The sequence below is a fragment of the Berkeleyomyces rouxiae genome (genome assembly GCF_048999995.1).
Source record: "Berkeleyomyces rouxiae strain 22BRR77 chromosome Unknown BrBRR77_ptg000001l, whole genome shotgun sequence".
Lineage (NCBI taxonomy): Eukaryota > Fungi > Ascomycota > Sordariomycetes > Microascales > Ceratocystidaceae > Berkeleyomyces > Berkeleyomyces rouxiae.
Window position 1 is genome coordinate 2,217,763 of NW_027396491.1, and position 14,873 is coordinate 2,232,635.

General features: G+C 53.7%; 8 protein-coding genes across 8 annotated transcripts; 4 read left to right on the plus strand and 4 right to left on the minus strand.

Moving 5' to 3' along the window:
- Positions 1 to 51: 51 nt before the first annotated feature.
- On the minus strand, positions 52 to 546 carry BROUX77_000643 (uncharacterized protein; the record flags this gene model as incomplete). Its single annotated transcript, XM_073751409.1, has 1 exon — positions 52 to 546. The coding sequence occupies one exon, from the start codon at positions 544 to 546 to the stop codon at positions 52 to 54; it is 495 nt and encodes a 164-aa protein (XP_073608880.1).
- A 1,544-nt stretch (positions 547 to 2,090) lies between these two features.
- Positions 2,091 to 4,630, plus strand: BROUX77_000644 (uncharacterized protein; the record flags this gene model as incomplete). The annotated part of the gene is made up of 2 exons (XM_073751420.1): positions 2,091 to 4,475; positions 4,559 to 4,630. 2 exons carry the CDS (start codon positions 2,091 to 2,093, stop codon positions 4,628 to 4,630), a joined length of 2,457 nt encoding a protein of 818 aa, XP_073608881.1.
- A 1,382-nt stretch (positions 4,631 to 6,012) lies between these two features.
- On the plus strand, positions 6,013 to 6,581 carry BROUX77_000645 (uncharacterized protein; the record flags this gene model as incomplete). The annotated part of the gene is made up of 3 exons (XM_073751431.1): positions 6,013 to 6,022; positions 6,215 to 6,352; positions 6,418 to 6,581. The coding sequence occupies 3 exons, from the start codon at positions 6,013 to 6,015 to the stop codon at positions 6,579 to 6,581; spliced, it is 312 nt and encodes a 103-aa protein (XP_073608882.1).
- Positions 6,582 to 7,121: 540 nt separating this feature from the next.
- On the minus strand, positions 7,122 to 7,716 carry BROUX77_000646 (uncharacterized protein; the record flags this gene model as incomplete). The annotated part of the gene is made up of 2 exons (XM_073751442.1): positions 7,122 to 7,425; positions 7,532 to 7,716. The coding sequence occupies 2 exons, from the start codon at positions 7,714 to 7,716 to the stop codon at positions 7,122 to 7,124; spliced, it is 489 nt and encodes a 162-aa protein (XP_073608883.1).
- A 597-nt stretch (positions 7,717 to 8,313) lies between these two features.
- On the plus strand, positions 8,314 to 8,712 carry BROUX77_000647 (uncharacterized protein; the record flags this gene model as incomplete). The annotated part of the gene is made up of 2 exons (XM_073751453.1): positions 8,314 to 8,593; positions 8,660 to 8,712. The coding sequence occupies 2 exons, from the start codon at positions 8,314 to 8,316 to the stop codon at positions 8,710 to 8,712; spliced, it is 333 nt and encodes a 110-aa protein (XP_073608884.1).
- A 650-nt stretch (positions 8,713 to 9,362) lies between these two features.
- Positions 9,363 to 10,097, minus strand: BROUX77_000648 (uncharacterized protein; the record flags this gene model as incomplete). The annotated part of the gene is made up of 3 exons (XM_073751464.1): positions 9,363 to 9,756; positions 9,824 to 9,927; positions 10,029 to 10,097. 3 exons carry the CDS (start codon positions 10,095 to 10,097, stop codon positions 9,363 to 9,365), a joined length of 567 nt encoding a protein of 188 aa, XP_073608885.1.
- Positions 10,098 to 10,671: 574 nt separating this feature from the next.
- Positions 10,672 to 13,520, plus strand: BROUX77_000649 (uncharacterized protein; the record flags this gene model as incomplete). Its single annotated transcript, XM_073751475.1, has 2 exons — positions 10,672 to 11,001; positions 11,067 to 13,520. 2 exons carry the CDS (start codon positions 10,672 to 10,674, stop codon positions 13,518 to 13,520), a joined length of 2,784 nt encoding a protein of 927 aa, XP_073608886.1.
- A 452-nt stretch (positions 13,521 to 13,972) lies between these two features.
- Positions 13,973 to 14,854, minus strand: BROUX77_000650 (uncharacterized protein; the record flags this gene model as incomplete). The annotated part of the gene is made up of 4 exons (XM_073751487.1): positions 13,973 to 14,212; positions 14,303 to 14,439; positions 14,528 to 14,554; positions 14,653 to 14,854. 4 exons carry the CDS (start codon positions 14,852 to 14,854, stop codon positions 13,973 to 13,975), a joined length of 606 nt encoding a protein of 201 aa, XP_073608887.1.
- Between the last annotated feature and the right edge of the window lie 19 nt (positions 14,855 to 14,873).

Genomic DNA, 14,873 nt, shown 5'->3' on the forward strand with positions numbered 1-14,873 from the left:
CTGCCGCCACACGGAACACTGGCCTGTCAGTTAAAACTGGGGCGGCCCGACTTAAGCCATGCGACGCTGTTTGCGGTTCTGCGCAATAGGTGCGCTGTCGGCGCTGGGCATGGCGGGGGCATTTCCCATACCCATGAGGGCTCTCCCGGCAGAGAGCAGGCCGTAGGCTTTGTACAAGCTGAAAGCCGGGACCAGAGACCAGCAGATCCAGGCGCCGTTGCCGAAGATGAGCACCAGGACCAGGCAGCCCCAAGTAACCCAAATAGTATCGAACATGGAGTCCATCAGGCCGGCAGAGGTCAGATCGCTGCCGGGAGAGCGCAGACTGCGATTGACGGGGTCGTAGGTTGGCCGGCCAGTCTTCTCCATGATGAACTCGCAGATGATGGCGGGAATTGAAAGGATGACATAGTAGAAAAGAGAGCGCTTGACTAGCGTGAGCGTCAAGAATAGAAATGTGCCGTTGAAGATGAGGGACAGAGTGTGAAGATTCTTCAGGGTGCTGGTGTTGGCCTTGGCCAGGTCTTTCTTCGCCTTTTGAGCCATTGGGAGGACGCAAGACGAGGGCCGGGAAGTAGTGCCGACCGAGCGGAGAGAGCTTAAAGGGAAATGAACACAAGACTTTGGCGGTGAAACAAGGTGAAACTTGTGTGTGTTGCGAAAGAACAGTTGGCCATGAGGACTCTTAATGATTTATGTGATGCCAGATTGTCCAACCCAACAAATGTCATGTTCATGTTCCACATGTGATGACTAATCCCGGCCCTTGCAGCTTTGACGGCCTGACCTGAGCCATTCTACCAACAATGGCGATTCAACAGACCGACAAGGGTTAGGTTAGGGCTTCACTAGAAAAAATAGACCCGGCGCATGCCAGCTTGCCTGTGCTTTTGTTGCACCGCTTCCAGGGCAACAGCTGCAAACAAAGCAGCGAGAATGGGCCAATGGGAAAGCGGCAAAGCTTGCGTTCTGCAGAAAAAGCAGAGTAGTCGCTACAAAAAGTCACGCAGAGCTGTGAAAATTCGCGCCGGGAACCTCGCAGAGAGGCACGTCGAGCACAGGTTGTTGTTTCTTTTTTTGTTTCCTTGTTCTTCTTTGTTCACTACGTCTTTCTTTTATCATGGAATGGTGATTCTGACTGCTGTGCACACTCATCACGATCATGCTCTTTTAGGCCTGTCAAAGACATCTATACATCTGTTTTTTTCTGGGCTGTGCCAAACCTCCTTTTGGCCCCGTGTTTTTTTTTTCTCATTCGAAGCAACTACCAAAACAACAGGCTGGAGCGGACCCCACTACCACTGCCTTCCTTCCTCGTCTTGAGGCCTTCACACTTCCACACCGCGAACCAGCCACGCCGGTATTTTGATATTTTCTCCTTCTCTTCTCTACCACTCGCTCTCCGCCGTCTCTTGCTCTCGGTCATTGTCCCGCCCATTCATGCATTTGCCACTTCCTCTTCATCTGTGTAATCGACCCGTCTTCATCTGTCTTACTCGCACCCGCCGGTCCCTGCCTGCCAGCTTCTCGGCATCAGTCATCATTCCACATCCGCTTGTTGACCTTTGCCGCCCTTACTTTTCCATTTGCTGGATGGTCTTTTTGCTTTGCCGGCATCAATACTCTGCATCTCTCTTGTTCGTGTTCGCGTCATCCCTGGGGATTTGTTTTCTTTTTTTGTTTTTAGTCATTCCTCGCGCCGATTCCCGATAGGTACGATTTCTACACCACCGAGCGCAACGTTGCCGAGTAGCCATTCCGGCCAATTTCGCATTAGAGGCGCAATGGCAGGCTTGTGACGCTTAGCCTAGCCATATAGCTCTCTTTCAACCCAGGCGGGCTCACTGACTTGCGATCTACCACCCTCCTAGACTTCAAGCCTTGCGGCACATCCTCAACTCGCAAAACGCCATCCCCACAACTACCGGTCCGATCGCAATCACGCTACGAATTTCTCCATCGATCCTCGCGCCTGGTAACGGCCTGTGCCTTCGCGGCACACACTTTTACTCTTCTATCGACCTACATTACATGGTCTGGAGCTCATACCACATTGTCGATATCTATTTCATCCTACCACAGCATCCATAATGGCGCCTTCTAACACGGCCATCTCCGGCTGTCTGCGTCAGGTTGTATACTACCATCTTGACAACTTCTCCTACGAAAATGCCCTCTTTTTTGCTGAAAAGCTCAGCGCCCAAGACCCCCGCTCACCAGAGTCCTCATATCTCCTTGCCCTCGCCCACTACCACAATGCCGACTTTCGCAGCGCTTACGAGGTCAGCAGGAGTCATGCTGCGCGAGGTACCAACATTTGCTCGGCTTGGATCTTTGCGCAATCGTGTCTACAGCTCGAGCGCTGGCGAGATGGAATAAATGCACTCGAGAAAATTAAAAGTATCATGACACAGCGGAATAGCATAGGCCAGCACAGCGCCTCTATCCGTGCGCCCTATCCCGACCTTGGTTCCGTGCTTTGTCTCTTGGGAAAGTTATACCGTGGCTACGATGACAAAAAGAAAGCCGTGTATTGCTTTGAAGAGGCACTCAGAGCGAATGTAATGCAGTGGGATGCCTTCGCAGCATTGTGTGACTTGGGTGTAAATATCCGCGTGCAAAACGTCTTCCGAATGTCAGACACGCTGATACAAAGCTTCGACATCAATGTTGACGACTCAAAACCAACCGATCACGTGCTTACACGGAAAAATACCAAAAGCTTTGTGTCCGAATCACACGACCCCTTTGAGAATGGTATGCGCCCATTAGATGGAACTTTCGGAGTGTACCAATCGGAAAATGGCGCCAGTGACTTCATGTCAAAGATTTCAGCGGCACGCTCAAAACTGGGCGTTTCATCCGTCAACAGCACTGCCATATCAGGCTCTGAAGGTCTGGAGACGCCGCCCAATTCAAATGGTTCCTCGGATAACTCTCGAGGCTCCTTTCCAAATGCACCTTACGCAGGCGGACGAAGATTGCGTGAAAGAAACGCCGATCTAGGCGTGGGTGAAGCACCATCAAAAATGTCGTACCGACTTGGAGCGACAAAACGAACGACTAGATCTCAAGACAAGGCCGAGGTATCCATAGAAGTCTTTGAAGCACCTGCGGCACCAGCCACCACCCGGAATAATGCAGCGGCAGTAGAACGAAAACGCACCGTGTCTGGACATCCCGTCCGCCCACCTTCGGCTGCAGCAAACCATGCAGATGACCCCCCGGCCGCACCGCAAAGAAGGAGTGCCCGTCTCAACATGTTTAGACCGACAGCATCTAAAACAAACTCGTCTTTATCATCGAACACAAATACTACAAGGGAATTGAAGAAGCCTCGACCTACTATTTCGCGCTTGATCAGACCCGATGGAACAGGATCCAGTGTTGGCCGGGTTGTTAGTGGAAACCGCAAGCCAGTTGAAGAAAACGGGGTGGATGTGGATATCGCCGAGGGCTTACGTGCGACCAAGGATAAGGAATCTACACATGGGCTTGCTGCCAAGGCGGCCGAGGCGGATACATTAAAGATTGAAGAGCCATTAAAGTGGCTTCTCGATCTCCTGCGCAAGATTGGCAATGGATACTACGAACTTTCCCAGTTCCGCCCACCGGAGGCAGTACATGCTTTCCAGATGATCCCCAAGGTTCAGCAGGAAACGCCGTGGGTTTTGTCTCACCTGGGCAAAGCTCAGCTAGAGCAGTCGTCTTTTATTGAAGCCGAGAAATGCTTCCGAAAATTGCGTTCCATTGCGCCAACCCGGCTCAAGGATATGGAGCTATACTCGACAATTCTGTGGCAACTCAAACGAGAGACCGACCTTTCATTTCTGGCCCATGAGCTGATTGATGTTGCTTGGCATTCCCCTGAAGCCTGGTGTTCTCTTGGAAACGCATGGTCGCTTTCTCAGGACCATGAGCAGGCACTTCGTTGCTTCAAGCGCGCGACACAGCTCAATCCCAAATTTGCTTATGCGTTTACACTCCAGGGCCATGAGCACATGGACAACGAAGAGTATGAAAAGGCTCTCACTGCCTACCGGCAAGCCATTGCTGCCGATCGTCGCCACTACAAGGCCTACTTTGGCATTGGCCAGGTGTACCGCAAACTAGGCAACTTTGAACGTGCGTTTATGCACTACCAAATTGCCGCCAACATCAACCCGTCGAATCCCGTCCTGCTGTGCGCCATTGGCACTGCGCTAGAGAAGCAAAAGAACCCAGCAGAGGCGCTTCGATACTACAGCAAAGCGACCGAATTATTCCCCAAGGCTACTGATACAAGGTACAAGAAGGCACGCGCGCTGATGACTCTTGGGGAGATGGAGGCTGCTAGACGGGAACTCTTGATCCTCAAAGACCAGGTTCCTGACGAGGCTCCGGTGCACTTTTTGCTTGGCAAGCTGTACCGGAATATCAACCAAAAACAACTGGCGGTTCGCCACTTTACGAATGCTCTAGCTCTTGACCCCAAGGTAAGAAGAAACATGACAAGACCCTCAACCCCGGGGTTCGCCTTGGTCGTTTTTTTCTCATGCTAACTACCTCTCCACCGCAGGCCTCGTTGCAAATCAAAGAAGCAATCGAGAGTTTTGAAGAAGATATCCAAATGGATGACTCTATAGCCTGAGCTACGATATGCTCTCATGGTAATAATGGACTTACGATGTACCTCTTAATGTATTCCCAACTCTTCCCCCTAGGCGAGTCGGTCGGCTGATGGTCTGCGGAACGACGGTATCTTTTTTTCTTCTCTTTTTTTCATGCCTTTTTTTTCAGTTTTGTCTTGATTTTTGCGAGTTCCCTTGTATCTGCAAACTTTTTTGCTCGGCCTGACTTTGTTTTCTTGTTCTTTGTTTTTTTTTTCATTTGCACATTCAATGCATATACCCAGCGGTCCTGTTCTTCTTTCCATCTACTACCATTCATGAGAAAGTCTTTATCGATTGGAACAATTGATTTTAGCACTGGAATTCTCTAAGAGAGGACTTGACTTTTTTCTTTCTCGGCATGTGACGAAAACAGGTGTGTTGTTTATGGAGCTTTATCAGTGGTTAAGGTATGTGAAGTCTTGTAGGTCGATGCGATGCGATGGTTTGAGACCCGATGCGTCGAGGCTAGACGCGTTCCTTCCCAGCCTGCTGTAAAACGCGTGCAGACCCACTCACCAGTTCAAAATCGGTTTAAATGTGGCCGGGATAAGCGTGTTGCCCTTTTTTGATTGGCTGGAAGAATAGTGGGGGTCGGGGACTTGACAACGACGGAGCGGGCAAGTTGACTATGGGGTTCACTCTCCGGAAGCATGAATGTATACACTAGTAATGATGGAGATTAGAGACGTTATGTCATGTCTTGGCCTGAAGGCTACAAGATCATAGAATACATTGATTTCAGCCAGATGGGACATGTGGTTAATATGTTTGCAAATTGTGTTGCGTTGCACCGCCGCATGCTTCATCATCACACCGTGTTTTCCCTGTTGGGACTAGCATGAGTTCTGGACCAGACGTCGTTGGCCTTTGTCTATGTAGTTAGCGCACCAAACCAACGCGCCAGCACAGCGCTGCCAGCGGGATCTCAGGCTCAAGCTCGGGCTCAGGCTTATACGCATTTTTGCTCTTGTAGCGTGGCTCCTCTGTTTGGTAGGAACGCGGGTGGTTTTTTTTCTCCCATTGCCGTGTTATTTTTTTTTTTTTTTTGGAGGGGAGGGGGCCCTTGAATCCCGCCGCTTGGTTGCTTGCCAAAACGAGAGTAAATTTTAGGTTCCTGCCAGTTGCTCAAGCTGGCTGATTCTGACGCTTGACCGTGGCCCCTGATGCGTATTTAATGCGCTGCCCAAACACGCGCCGCCTTTTCCCCCCTCTTTTACTCTTTTTCTCTCTCCTTTCTTGTGTGCTCTGTCTTTTTCTCGATCGTGATAATCATCAACTTTTTGCGGTCCATCATTACCACAACTCATCGACGCCTCGCCTCTTTTTTTATTTCATTTAATTATTCTTCACTTCTCCAAACATGTCTGGACGTAAGTAAACGAGAAACAAAACACTCCTCGTCGTTCCCCTTCCTGCGCCCGTCACCGCCATGACGCGTTGCCACTCATGACGCGATGTTGATCCTAGTGTTGCCTTGGGCCTGTATCGCATTACATCATCGCCATCCACTGCAGTCATCATCACTATTCAACTCCAATACTAACTCTCTCTTTCTCTACCAGGTGGCAAAGGTGGAAAGGGTCTTGGCAAAGGCGGCGCCAAGCGTCACCGCAAGATTCTTCGTGACAACATTCAGGGTATCACCAAGCCCGCTATCCGTCGTCTCGCTCGTCGTGGCGGTGTCAAGCGTATTTCAGCCAGTGAGTACCATACCCGACACGCACACATCCTATCCGAAGCAAGCATATACTAACAATTCCATTAGTGATTTACGAGGAGACCCGTGGTGTCCTCAAGTCCTTCCTTGAGGGTGTCATCCGTGACGCTGTCACCTACACCGAGCACGCCAAGCGCAAGACCGTCACCTCTCTGGACGTTGTCTACGCTCTCAAGCGCCAGGGCCGCACCCTGTACGGTTTCGGTGGTTAAACAACCCACTGTCACTGTTTTTGCACGTGGTGTTTTGGGTTTGTGGTCAAGCAAGTCAGCCGGGGAAAGGAACCCCCTCAATGCTCTACCCACAGTTCTTGTTTTGTGCTATTTTCGACGAGGGATATCGTTTTCGGATTCTTCCATGTGACATGCTGCCCCATTGGCAGCATCTTTGTTTCTTTTTTCATGCGTTCTTTTCGGCCAACTACTACGTCCTGTGCCCTTTCTGGCTTCTACTGTCTTGCAACACATCTACCATTGGCGTTTAAGGAGGAGGATTTTCACAACACAACTATTAAGCAATGAATTATTGAATTGATGGTGTATGGCTGTCAAGAGTTGCCATCAACAACGTGCCCCCATCCCAACATGAACCCGTGACTAGTAAATGCGGACAAGTTCTGTGAGTTGTTTATAAATGGAACCACGATCCCTGAACTCCAACTCCTGTCGCGAGAAGAAAAAAAAGAAGTATCAAGAGGTAAAGTAAACCAAGAACGCCGTTCCGATCCCATGCATTAGGTATAGTATTGTCCATCAGAGATATTTCCGTCCAGCGGCTGCCACTCGTTGCCGAAAGATTGTGCTAGTGACTTGGGTGTTGACCTTGTAAAAGGGATTCATGATGGCCTTGACCCAGTTTTCGTAGACTTCGAGAAAGAAGCTCCGGATGGCTTCTTCGGTTGCGATGCTGGTGGGGTTTGCGCCCACGGCGGCCGACGAGGATCGCGACGACGAGGCGGGCTGTGCCGGCTGGTGCAGGAGCAAGAAGCGCACGTTGGCGCCCGTGACGAAGCAGGAGACGTAGTTGTTGAAGAAGCGGTCGACGCACTTGAGGTACCTATGGCGAAGCAAAGGGAGTTAGTTGGTTGGAGGCTAGTGGGGGCGGTGGGTTTGGGCGTGTGCGTGTGGCTCAGGAAAGAGTAGAGAGAGGGGTGCAAGTGTACATTTGCCCGGTCGACCATTGCACTTCTTCGACAATGTCCAGGCTGCTGTGCAGGATGAACTGGTTCAGATGGTACAGCTGTTCGTTGAAGCGCGGGGCTCCGTCGCCGCCGAGTTTGGAGGTGCCGAATTCATGCTCAAAGAGCGGGTTGTCTGAGGTGCCGACGATGGCGAAATAGTAGGACATGGCGGGCGCAGAGTCTGGGGGGGGTGTGGGTGTGGTTTTGTGTGTTATCGGAGAGTATCAACGTCGTGATGGCGGGAGCCGAGTGGCTCGGTGTAGGGGCACTGGGTTGTGTCACGTTGGGCGGGAAATCATAGGCGTGCTGGAGCAACCGAGGGAGTGGAATTTCACGTGTGAGGCCGCAGGAAAAAAAAAAGTAACGCCAATATTCATCAGCCTATGTGAGACAAGTGCCTGTGCAAGGCCCTGCTTCTCTTCAACTCGATCAAGAGCTTCGGCTGTTGATTCCAGGTTGGCTGGAGCTTCACCGGGGCTGCTGGTTAACTTCAACCGGGGTTTGTCTAAAACGCAGCTTTAGAGCGGGGGTTTTGTATACAGCCCAATCCCATTGGCCAGCACCGCACACCCCAAACGACCGGCTCAACTTTTTGCTTGGAAGCCTCAAAAACGCTGTCACCACGCAGACCGATCCGCCCGCCACCGCCACCCCCGACGACCACCGAAAGAGCGACTGCATTTTGCGCTCCTTGGGATCCCTCCTTTCTTTTTCCGCTCCGTCGATTCTGATATTCCACCGGTCCCCCGCCCCGCCCGCGCACTATGTTCGGCGCCTTCCGCATGACTAACCCGCTCTCCAGCGGCCTGCTCTGGAAGATCCCGTGGCGGCTGTCCAAGTTCCAGAAACGCCGGCACCGGGAGCGGCTCCGCGCCGTCGACGGCGTGGTCGCCACGCTGGACGCGGCCATGAAGCAGACGGGCCAGACGGTGGCGGCGCTCGAGCGCTGGAAGGCGGAGATGCCCTCCGAGGAACAGATGATGCCCCGCGACAAGTACACCATGTTCGATCGCAAGGTCAAGGGATACCGCAAGGGCGTGCACAGTAAGTAGTGTTTTGCACAGAGGCATAGCGCCCGCAGAGATGTGCCGAGCTAACATTGTACTGCAGAGCTGCCCAAGTGGACAAGAGTGTCCCAGCGTGTGAACCCGCCGGGTTATTGAGCAGGGCTCCTCTCCAGAGCCGTCTAACACGCCATATCTCCCGTCCATGTTCTTGCATCTCTTTTTTTCTTTGATTCCGCCTGCGACTTGCGGCTCCCGGCCCGCGGATAAGTTCCCGGCGGATGCTTTCCGTACGTACGAGTGTGGAACAAAGCCACGAGTTCGGTCTAAGCTGGACAGCACGCCCGTTTTTTATATTTGTACAACATCTCACCAGTCTCTCTCCGACTTCATCGACGGCCACAAGCCTGCGCTGTCATTGGCGGCCGTGGCAGTTCTAATCTCATCTCCAAAGTCTGATTCGCCTTCTGTTCTCCTGAGAGAATGTTTGGGCTTGCCGGAGAACGAACTGCCAATATGTACTATTATTATGCTCCTCTACTCGGGAAGTCGAATATACAAATTTTGGAGCGCTCAATGACATGCCCCCTTCTTTTTTTGTTTGGAAAGATGAAATTCATGCTTGTTCTATATCCTTGACCCGATGTGATAAAAAGAAGAAAAAAAAAAGTAAACGCCACTCCGTCCCTGTGGAAGCGGAGGTACAGAAGGAAAAGATCACGACATCACCTACATATTTCCAGCCACAACCCAGGCCGGATCTTTATTATAAGAACACCCATTCCAGAGACCTATTGTCAGTTAGCCTCCTACCGGCTGTATCTCTCGTAGTCCTCTTCGGCCTCTCGGCCACGGCGCTCGTGGTCACGCATGCGCTCGGCCTGCAGCGAGCGGCCCAGACCGCCACGGCCCTCGTCAAAGTCGTCGCGGTACTCATCGCGCACCTGGCCGCCCGACTTGCCGCGACCAAACTGGCGGCCCTCCTCGAAGCCAGGATCAAGGTCGGAGCGGATGATGCGCTCGTCAAGCTTGGTGCCGCCAATGTACTTCATGCAGTCCAGCGCGTCCTGGTGGGTGTAGTATTCGACAAAGCAGAAGCCGCAGGGCGTCTTGGTGAAGCGGTCCAGACCCATGATGATGCGCTTGATCTCACCGCATTTAGAGAATAGTTCATAGACCTGCTCCTCGGTGGTGTAGAAGGATCTGTGGCGTAGTGGTTGGTTAGTGGTGTGTTGCTATGGGTGCGACAAGCTGGACATGCTGCACTTACAGGTTGCCGACGTAGAGTGTGGTGGAAGTCGCCAGAGGGTTTTCTTGCGGTTCGGCACTGGGCTCGGGAGTTTCACGATCGCCTCTGTAGTGTCTCTTCTTGGACTGTGTGGGAAGACGGAATGTCATTAGCTACACGAAGCTTTCTTCGGGCCGTGTTTTGGTCTTCAAATTTTGGCCATCCCGAACGCTGTAAATGTGCTTACCTTGCTCAGATAATACGCGCTGGGCTGGTCAAGCCGCTCAGTTGTGGAAGAGTTGCGAATAGGGGCCATATTTGTGGGTTTTACTATGGAGGTGTGGTTAAGAAGGACAATGAAGAGAATAAATGTTGGATAATGGCGGAAAATTGAAACTGGCGATAAAGTAAAACAAACCCAGCGCCGCCAGTGCTATAGAAACAGCAGGCGCGTGGAGCGGTGGCTGATCCTCGGGTAAACAAGATCGCCGACCCACTAAATCTTTTTCGCATAGTGCTTGGACGCGACCGAGTTTGAAGCTCGAGAACCATCGACCAATCCGAATAGACTGTCGACATTTTCAATCTGGGCGCCTTGTGCTTGAGCTCATCTCCAAGTCGCCATTTCCAGTCTCATTGCCTGTGGGAATTTATACTCTCTCACTTTTTTTCTTGCTTGTCTTGCGTCTCCCTACACCCGCCGAAACTGAAGCTTTCTCGCCATCGTGCTTCCTCCATAGCTTCGTCCTAGACGCAGTACTTTCTGGCCTGCCTCGTGCCCACGCATCACGCCCAACCCTGCTTGCTTAGGATTCTCCCCGACGACTACCGCCCATCCCGCCGCTTTTGTCCGATACTGCCGTAGCCGTACGCCAAGACCGATCCCAAAAATGCCCAAGATCAAGGGCTATACTCCGTCGTATCTGGCGTCTGGCGCTCCAGGAAACACACTGTTCGCCGCCACCAACGAGCCCAGCTCGCCATATGCCTTCAAGAAGAAGACCAACATCAAGGCCCAAGCCGGCCCTCGCCGCACCATCGCCCGTCGCGGGACTGAACTCTTTGTGGCCCGCGGCCGCGAGATTCGCTGGGGCGATCTTGCATACCTCAAAGACTTGCACGAAGACCGCAGAGCCAAATCTTCACGACGGAGCGTTTCGATTAAGCGTGAAGATGATGACGACAACACCATGCCCGATGAGCTGGGCACCGGTTTCCGGGTACGAAAATGCTCGACTCTTGTTCAAGCCTGTCAGCACTGTAGCTAACATCATTCTGAATCCAGACCATCAAGGCACCTGTCGCAGACGAGATCCTCCAGCTCATAATATCGCCGAACAACAGCCTCCTCGCCGTCGTCACCACACACACTTGCCATATCATGGTCATTCCGGACTCGTCCCATCTGACCTCGGGCGACACCGGCCCCATCAAGCCTAAGATCTGGACGCTTGGTCCGGTAACCCATGTATCTTCAAAGCCCCCCATCGCCTCGGTATTGTGGCATCCCCTTGGCGTCGATGGTGGGTGCGTGGTCACCGTGTCGGAAGACGCCATTGTTCGTGTGTGGGAGCTCTCCATGACGGACCGCTGGTCGTTTGACCAGCCCACGCTCGACATTGACCTCAAGAAGCTGGCCGACGGCATTGCCCTAGACCAGAACTTCTCGGCCTCGGTCTCAGCCACCAACACTGGATTTTCCCCCGATTCCTTTGAGATGGAGGTTGCTTCCGCATGCTTCTCTTCTCGCCAGTCCGGCGGCTGGTCGCCATTCACCCTGTGGATCGCCATGCGTGAGGGCGATGTTTATGCCTTGTGTCCTCTATTGCCTCAGAAGTGGTCGCCGCCACCTACTCTAATACCCTCACTCTCAGTCTCTATAGTTGAGAGACTAGGCTCTATCGAGGATGACGGTGAGGCATCCGAGTACGAGCGGCTGCTGGCCCAGCAGCAACTGGCCTGGATGGCCGAAATCGATGCCCAGGAACCCCAATTGATGGAGGCTGCGCCCGGAGAACCTGCTATTGAAGTTTTCACCCGGCCGACAAAGCCCGGCTCGTGCCCGCGTCTCCAGGGCCCGTTTGATGTCTGTGCTGATTTGCAGGACCAGGACGACATCGACTGCGAATACACCGACATCATGGTCATTGGCCCCAAGATCGACAGCGACGACTTGATGTACGGCGAAGACGTCGATCTGGAAGCGGATGGCTCAGAGCACGAAGGCCTATCGCTTTCAATTATATGTCTTTTGTCGACTGGTGGCCAGGTCAAGATCTGCCTTGACATCGAAGGCGTCGAAGCCCAGTGGCTTCCTCCCAAGAGCAAGACACGCATGAACCACCTGGCAGACATGATGCCTGAGCCATCGCTTCTGCTCTACCAGGCCATGGACAGCATGAACGCTGCCGAGTCCAGCCCAGACAGCTGGCCCGTGTTTAGTACCGACGTCATGTCAAAGTACGCCTTCTATGTTACCCACAACGTTGGTATCACATACTTTTCCCTCGCGCCGTGGGTGTTCCGCCTGGAAGCTGAGCTCCAGGAACCCAGTGCCGGATCCGAGTTCCGCATTGGTCTTCTTGTCACTGGCCAGAACTCGACCCGCGAGCGCCTCTACGTCGAAACCTCCTCTCATGCCTCCAACCATCTGTCTGCCTGTGTTGCCGTTGATGACCCCGACATTGGCTATGGCATCATCTCGTCAACACCCCACGATCCAGTCGTCCTGCTCTTTGAGCTTCCCGAGGAGCATCTGGCACTTGTTCGTCAAGAATCACCCGAGGTGGTTGACCTCAGCGAGCCCCAGCCTGAACCCTCTCCTCAGCCTCTGTTCACCTATGAGCCTCGCCCTGCATACACCCCGTCCCAGGCGTTCAGCCAGCCGTCCGTGCTGCCCATGTTCCTTGACCGCCTGAAGACATCCAACCAGCGCATCGCTCTGACGCAAGAAGTGCGCCTGAGCCCAATGGCCTTGCAAGTCTTGACCCACGCACACAAGATTCTCAGTGACGAGACCCATTCTCTAGGCCTTGCTGCGTCCGACCTTTTCCTCAAATGCGACCGCATGTACGCCGAGATGCGCGAGCAGCTCGCCAAGGCCGCCGAAATCAAAGCCCGCATCGACAAGATTGTCGGCAGCGACAACGAACCCAGCGACCAAGTGCGCGTCGACACGCGCCTCGCCAACGCCCAGGCCCGCCAGCTCAAGCTAGCCGAGCGCCTCGAGGCCCTACGCAAGAACGCCAACCACGTCACCAAGCGCGAGCTGAGCACCAAGGAACGCGCCTTTGCCGACGAAGTCCACGGCCTCAAGACCCGCATCCTCGGCCCCGGCGACTCCTCACCGTCCGCCACGCCGCGCCGCACCACCGCCAGCGCCAGGGCACACGTGTCTGCGCCCTGGCAGCGCCTCAGCACCGTCGAGAAGCTGGCCACAGAGCTGATGCAGGATGCGCGCGAGTTGGTTGCCGAGCAGGAGCAGCGCGACGCACGTGTCGTGGCGGCTGTCTCAAGCACGGCGAACATTGGTGCTGGCAGTGGCGCCGCGGCGTCGGCGTCGGGCGCACTTGCGGTGGTGGGCACCGAGAACCCCGCTCGCGTGGCAACGCCGGAGCCGCGGATCCCGCCGGAGCTGCGCAAGACGCGGTTGCAGCAGGTCAAGACGATGCTGGCGCGCGAGACGGCACTGATTGAGGCGGTGACAGCGCGGTTAGAGAAATTGCAAGCAGATTCATAGGTGGTGTGTGGAGGGAGGATTAATAAGATTAGAATTAGGAAATGGAAGACGCCGGTAGCATTAGAAGGCGGGTCAAGATGTTGGAATCTGCCCGTCTTAGCAATACTAATATGTTCATTACATTTACGCCTGTCCGCCCGTACACTGCGACTACGGCGTGTGGCCTTGGACTTTCCCGTGTTCGTTTCCGTGCAAGTGAGAGCCTACCAAGAACGCTTCGTTGCTGATATCCATTGTCTCCTATGGCGCATCTTACTGGAGTTTCTTCATCTCTGCATACTTCTTCTCGTCAAGAGCAACAGCGCCCGCGTAGATATTGTGCGCGGCTTGCCAAATAAGTACTACACATGACGACGTTAGCACAACCCACGGCGGCAAAAAGCAACGCATCAAAGAAAATAAAAGTATAAAAAAAATTAAAAAAAAAAAAAAAAAGGCAAAGAAGAAGACACTCAACTGCTTGGCACAATTGCCCACGGGATATTACACCCGGCAAAGTACACCCAAAAATACAAAAACTCGGGCCGACTGTGCGCGCGGCCCGTCAGCGCCTGCTCGGCAAAGCACGTCGCAAAGTACAGCACCACGCCGTACAGGTGGCCGACCGAGACCAGCGTGCTCAGCAGCGCGCGCAGCGGACTGCGCTGTACGACGGCGGCGGCGGCAGCGATGCTCAGCGGGCCCCAGACGAGCTGTGGGGTGTGTTTGTGTGTGTTAGTTGGGTGATGCGGACTTGTCCCGGCGGAACACAAAAGAAAGGGGTAGGCAGGGCAGATACGCACCACCGTCACGGTCTCGATGCACACCATGAACGGGTCAGAGACGAGGTAGCGCGAGTCGGACAGGCTGTATTCCTTCCACAGCTGCGCAAAGAGGTCCTGTCGGCCTGCAACCTCACGATGGAACAGGACAAAATAGCCTTTGGACGCCCACGCGCGCTCGTGTGCAGCGCCCAGCGAAGCTTAGTTACCGGCTCACTCAATCCATCTGCCAAGAAGTAATCTCACCTTCAAAGCAGCAATGCAGAAACGCGCCTGTGAAACCCACACCCACGTTAGTCTCCAGCGCCTAGAAGCTATACCGAAGCACATGCAGCGAGAGACGCTGACGGAACATTCAAGGAACTCCTTACATAGTGCAAACCAGCTGACTGTCAGCATCTCGCTCGTCGTCAGGTGCCTGTTCGCCCGCTTCGACGCCGCGCCGACGCCGGCTAGGACGCAGCAAATCAGCCCGGCAAAGGCGCTGGCGAGAAGCCAGAGCGGCGTCGTGTTGGGCTGGAACAAGTCAATGACTAGGTCTGTCGGGTAGTATGGATGGACTGCGGTAGTCATCGTGGCTTTGCGGGTTGTC